General features: G+C 42.5%; 1 protein-coding gene across 1 annotated transcript; it reads right to left on the bottom strand.

Annotated features, from left to right (window-relative positions):
* Window positions 1–94: 94 nt before the first annotated feature.
* Window positions 95–3,707, bottom strand: LOC104962568 (PHD finger protein 12-like). The gene is made up of 4 exons (XM_010791020.1): window positions 3,006–3,707; window positions 2,520–2,701; window positions 992–1,064; window positions 95–741 (listed from the first exon to the last, which is right to left on the bottom strand). The coding sequence occupies exons 1-4, from the start codon at window positions 3,069–3,071 to the stop codon at window positions 265–267; spliced, it is 798 nt and encodes a 265-aa protein (XP_010789322.1). The 5' UTR covers window positions 3,072–3,707; the 3' UTR covers window positions 95–264.
* Between the last annotated feature and the right edge of the window lie 2,154 nt (window positions 3,708–5,861).

Here is a 5,861-nt window from a genome sequence, read left to right as displayed (position 1 = left end):
CAATACTTTTTTTTCTTTTATTATAAAATATACTTTCAATAACTTGCCTCACATACTTTAGTTTTTGTTTCTCTAACTTTAAACATTCACAAATAGATTTAAAGCCTTGTTCAACCATGGGCTTTCCATCCAATCCAATGAAAATAAAATACAAAAATATGTTGAACTAATTCCAATTCAATTCCAAATGTTATGCCTTCAATTTCTTTCTCCTTGCCTCAACATTTGAATATTGGTGAAATAAAAACAGTATAAGTCCACAGTTTAGGACATGGGTGACTGACCTGGCAGTGCAGAGGTGCAGGTGAGCTCGCTGGGTAGCTGGAACTGTGTTGGGTTTCTTTCCATGGCTGCTGCTATTAGCAGCTGAAAGGGCCTCTTGAGGAGGCGTGGAGTTGGAGTCGATAGCGTAGCACCCTCGTGCTCTGAGCCCTGAACTTCATCCTCAGGCTCTCCTGCCTCCTCCTCCCCGTCGTTCTGCTCCTCCGACGGGGTCGGGGTCGACGAAGTGTTCGAGGTGGGCGTTCCCGGCCGACTGCTTGGCCTGCTGCTGGTCCTGCGCTCCAAGAGGCGTACCTGGGCCACTCGTAGACCGGGCCCCGCCGCCCCAGCCCCCGGTGGCAGGCCGTCGAGCCGCAGTGGGCCGGCGTTGATCTCCAGCTCCACGGTCGGGGACAAAGAGCGCTTGGATGAGGACTTCTCCGGTAGGCCATTGGTCTGTTCCGACTTCTGCTCTCGCTTCTGCAAAAACACAGAACAAATGACAGATTTATCAGTCTACCCAGATTAAAACATATACTTTCTTCACAATTTGTCAGTAACACTGGAGGAGGATTGGGTGTGTAATATAGTGTTGCAGTGATGTTCTGTTTTTGAAGCCATTGTAACATTGACTTTAAGACGAGGAAACCCGGAAGTGCTAAAATGCCAACTCATTTTCAGGTTTAGGACACATTCCTGCACCTCTCTATAGAACAAACCTGCCACTCACCTTTTTTCGAACATTGCAGCGGTGACACATCCATTCTCCTGGGGGAAGCATTTCTTCACTTAGAGGTGGGTTGCTGTGGTAAGTAGATAAAACATGATAATTAAGGATCATAATGAATGCAGGCAAATTAATTAACATTATCAATTAATATCCATGTATGCAGACATGATAGTGTCACAATTATGTTCAGTGACTTTATAGGAATGCACACTAAATCTCTGAACCGCTAAAACCACAAGCCGGAAACATCTTTCTTGTCAGTGTCATGCCTAGACCGACAAAGGATTTAAAAAATGCTGTCATGGTAAAAGTGCCAAATGTTACAAGTGAAGTGAAGGGAAGGAGGGCACTGTGCTGATTGATTAATAACAAGGAGTAATCTGAGGCCAATACTATAATCTACAGCCTAGAAGGTCCCAATTGAAGGAAAATGTATCAAAAGTTACCTTGTGCAATACAAATCTAACGATAATACACAATACAAGCAATGTGCAGGGGTATGGGACAACTACTACTACTTCCCATTCACAGACCTGACCATATATGGATAAAACATTGCAGTTTGGTCGTTTCGAAGTGGCAGTCTGAGCTCAACTCTTCCAAATGCCAGAGTTAAAATAATCATGCAAGCAGATGTTTAACGGGGAGCGAAGCACAGCCGAACGGTGAAATGCTACCATGGACTTTGTTACATGTCCACAACAACACTGCATTGAAGCTAACACCATCTCAGAAAATGGCATAAATTCCCTCTGTGTTTTTATCAACCCTTTTCTCTCAAAGCTGAATTATAAAAAGGTTTGTAAGATGGCGGTGGAATCGAAAAAAAGAGCAGGGAGGTCGCCATATTGTAAACAGAAGCAGCTTCGACTCCATTTTTAGCAGCAGCGGCTCCACTGGCTGCAGCCACGACAGGAGGGGAGGACCGACTGCCAGTTTAATCTGGCCACTTTCACAAACACACTCCTTTCTTTGAACACGTCTTCTCATTGACAATAACGACAAAAATGATGCTTTCAATATACTATGCGACTAAACGCTCCACCACATCTTAGAACGGACACACCATATCTAACGGTACACGTTGTTATTTTTTAGGTATTCGGCATGTTGTAACCTTAAGAGACGTTCAAATGTACTTAAAAATGCTGCTGAATTTAGTTTACTGATCAATTCTCGCAGAAACACAGTGAATAGAATTGCACTTACAAAGGGCTACATACAGCTCGCTACCGCCTTCCTCGGTTCAGTTGACTGGGAGTGTACAGTGAGAATATGGGGGGACTACCATGAAACAACAGTGGATATGTGCAGAACAATAACGCCAGGTAAAATCTCTTCAAGGCCAGATATTCAATCACAAGTGAAGAGTATCACAGTCATGATTCGGAAGCACCGCCCGCTGAAGTTAGCTTCGGCATCTAAGTTTTGCATGCAGCTAACGCAGCTACACAGTTGCAATGCCTTCACTGTTATACACTAATGCACATGCATTACGTGTCCCTTTGCATAATTAACTGTAACCTACCAGCACTGGAGGTGGAAGGCTGCAGGGCAGTGGTCACAGCACAGCAAGTCGCCCCCTTCCCGGCAGCTGTCGCAGGTGTCGTGGTTGGTAGCCCTGCCACTCCTCCGGACGTCTCTCACCAACTTCCGACTCCTCTTCTCTACCTCCTCGGACTTCGGGGGCGCCAGCAGTGTTTGGATTTGCTGTAAAAGTTGTTCAACTCTTTAGTATAAAATCACGGCTTCAAGACCAAATGCTTGTCTAAAGAGTGTCAAAATATGCAGCTTTGGGCGATAGCATGCTAAGCTTGGGGAGAGCGGTAACGTTAACTAGTGGCCTCCATTATCAACCCCAGCTATTGAGTTGTTAGCTGAACGAAGAAATGCTTGACAGCAGGCTATGGTGATCTGGTGATAATGAAAGTTAACATGAAAGAAAATACCTGAAAGCATTAGAAATAAAAAGGAATATGTATCTCTATTAGGCCTTTGAGCATGTAAACCTCACCTCCATTAAGCCCCCAGAGGTATCCAAATCGTACACAATCGTCGGGGTCTCCATTTTGTCCCACATTCATCCAGGTGCAGACGTTGCAAAAATATATTTGCGATAAAAAGGCCTACCGAGCACACAACAATGAGACTAAATCCCGCAGTAAACGTCTTTTCCAAATGTTTTAGATCAGAGGATTGCTAGCCAAACGATGCTTGCTATCGTTAGCTTGCTAAGGGAGCTAACTACGAAGAGAAGACGGTAACCAGTCAAGGTTGTGAAGCTAGCGGTCTCACTAGCTTGCGTTGTGGCCAAAAAAAGACAACAAAGTTCACAATAATCGTGTAATTGAAATACTAGCGTCTTAGCACAACGTTTTATGAGCGGCGCCAAACCTGCTCAGTTTTGTATACGAATAGATCGTTGCTGTTAGCTACCAAATCCATCTGCGGCCTAGCTGGCCAGCCATGATTTTTGTTTCTGCTCCTGCGAAAGGGAGCCCTGTAAATCTGCAAACCCCTCCGCTCCCATTGTCAATAGAAGATGGAAACCACAAAATAAATAATGAAATCCGGCGTGCCAAGGTCCAATGCACGTTTTCCGAAAGCGTTCGGAATGTATAATCCTCAGATCAAGTATGTGGAGATGCAAATTTGGTTGATGTTATTGTTGTGAAAAAGGCTGAGCATCTATACTGGCTGCTAGCAACATCCTCTACCAGTTGGCGCAACCGCGAACCGCCGGGAGCGCATGCGCATTGGGGCGGATATAGATAATAGCGGGGATATTATAAACACAAGAAGCGAATACTTTGTGTACACACTGTATCCGGCTGCAACTAATGTACAAGCATTACCATAAGACGCTACTTTGCTACGTGACATTGTTTAGGTCACTATACTGCTGATTCTGAGAGCTAGGCCTACATAAAATGCTTCTTGTTTTAATAGCCACAGTGCTACGGACTTTACTCTTCATCGAAGTCCGCCATTAGCTTTTTCTAAATCAGTAATACAGACGGATGTAAACTGCTGGCTCTACTAGAACTACTACTACTATCGCCTTTAGCTTGCAAATTAACCAAAGTACTGGTACTGAAGTTATACAGCATTACTGTTTAATTGGAATTGCTCATTTTTGTCACAGTAGCCTAGGCCTACTGCTTGTCCTGCTACTGTTAGCACTCATACTGTGTTGCATTAATATTAGTGTTTTACATGCTATTGTTCTATTAAAACTAGCGGTTTCCATTCTGACATATATGTGTTTAACATGAATACTCTTGTGTTGCACATGCTGCATGCATAGGTGTATTCTATTCATGCTAGTTTTATTAGAATGTGTTCATGGGTTCTTTTTTCACTAAGATTTTATTCACTTTTTTTCAGACAATAAACAGCAAGCAACACAACAAACATAAACATTGAGCAGGGTATTTTCACAAGTATATTCCTTTTGAGATATATTTTAACCATGTGGGCAATCTTCCAGTATAAAAGTTGTTTCTTATTCTTAACACAAATGTCAGTCTCTCCATCTCATGAATGTCTTTAAGGATTTCCATCCAATAGCCTACTGTAGGAGGATCGGCTTGTAACCACTTACGAGTGATTGCTTTTTTTCAGTTGCTAACACACAAAAATCTCACATAAAGCTTAATTATTTAAACTCACACTCAAAGAGCAAAACCTCAGCTCAAATCTCCAAAACTCATAACACATGTTCAGCTCTGCACCCAATTAGACATTCAACTTGGCACTTTTTGCAAAACACTGCACACGTTTCTCTAAGTAAGACACAGAATTCTGACAAAGTAGGCTTGTTTGAGACGAGCGAGACCGACGCAGACCTGCGCAATTGCGATCGCCGTCTTGCTAGTGCGTTCTTCTTCTTCTTCTCCTCTTTTTAATGGCGGATCGTAAACAGCTTTTGGTTGCATACCGCCACCTACTGTACACAAGTGTGCATCTTCTTCTTCTTTTCTTTAATGGCGAATCGCTTCCACTTGGAACATATATCGCCACCTACTGTTGAGTTATTACATGTTCATTTTAGATCCTTGTCCTCAGACCAGTGCTTTTGAGGAATTTGAAGATCAGCTTGTTTGCTTAATTTCTTGATTTACTTTCGTATATTGACTTGAAATCCATGTCCTTGACGTTGAGTTGTTCCAGTGCAGTTTTCAGAATGAATCTTTGTCTGTTATAATCCGGGCAGCTAAAAAATACATGATGTATTGTCTCTGATTGTTGGCAACCATCACAATTGCCATTTGGATGTTTTCCAATCAGATGCAGTGATGAGTTTAATCCAGAATGTCCCAATTTTATCCTGCTGTTAATGCTCTGTTCTCTTCTACTACTCCCCCAAGTGCTTCCTGTTCCTACTTCCCTTTGTATCTGATATAAATGTCTTCCTTTGGTGTTACTGTCCCATAGTTTTTGCCATTGTTGCTTGATAACCACTTTTGTAAAAGATTTGACTTCTGCTCTACTGATGGGTATCATAATATCAATCTGGTTTGCTTTCAAACCACATTTTGCCAGTTTATCCACTACTTCATTCCCTCTAATACCCACATGCGCTGGAACCCACACAAATTGAACAACAATTCCCAGATGAACTAACCTAAACATGATGTGTAAAATTTCATTAAAAATATCCTGACGACATTCTGAAGAGAAGTTGTCTATACTCTCCAGTGCTGCACTGGAGTCAGAGCAAATGACCACTCGCATTGGCTGTATTTCCTCTACCCACTGAAGTGCTAGAGAGATAGCCATCATCTCTACTGTATATACTGCAATGTGATCACTTGTACGCTTTCCCACTTTGACTTTTAATTCAGGAACATAAAATGCACAACTAGTT

The sequence above is a fragment of the Notothenia coriiceps genome, unplaced genomic scaffold, assembly GCF_000735185.1.
Source record: "Notothenia coriiceps isolate Sejong01 unplaced genomic scaffold, NC01 NC01_scaffold00034968, whole genome shotgun sequence".
NCBI lineage: Eukaryota > Metazoa > Chordata > Actinopteri > Perciformes > Nototheniidae > Notothenia > Notothenia coriiceps.
The sequence above is the reverse complement of the archived record's forward strand: the minus strand, read 5'-3'. Positions and strand labels throughout refer to the sequence as shown.

Coding starts and splice junctions, on each gene's coding strand:
- LOC104962568 (XM_010791020.1), bottom strand. CDS start 3,071: ATGTGGGACAAAATGGAGACCCCGACGATTGTGTACGATTTGGATACC. Junction 1,065..2,519: donor GCCTTCCACCTCCAGTGCTG/GTAGGTTACAGT, acceptor TACTTACCACAG/CAACCCACCTCTAAGTGAAG. Junction 742..991: donor GCTGCAATGTTCGAAAAAAG/GTGAGTGGCAGG, acceptor GTGTTTTTGCAG/AAGCGAGAGCAGAAGTCGGA.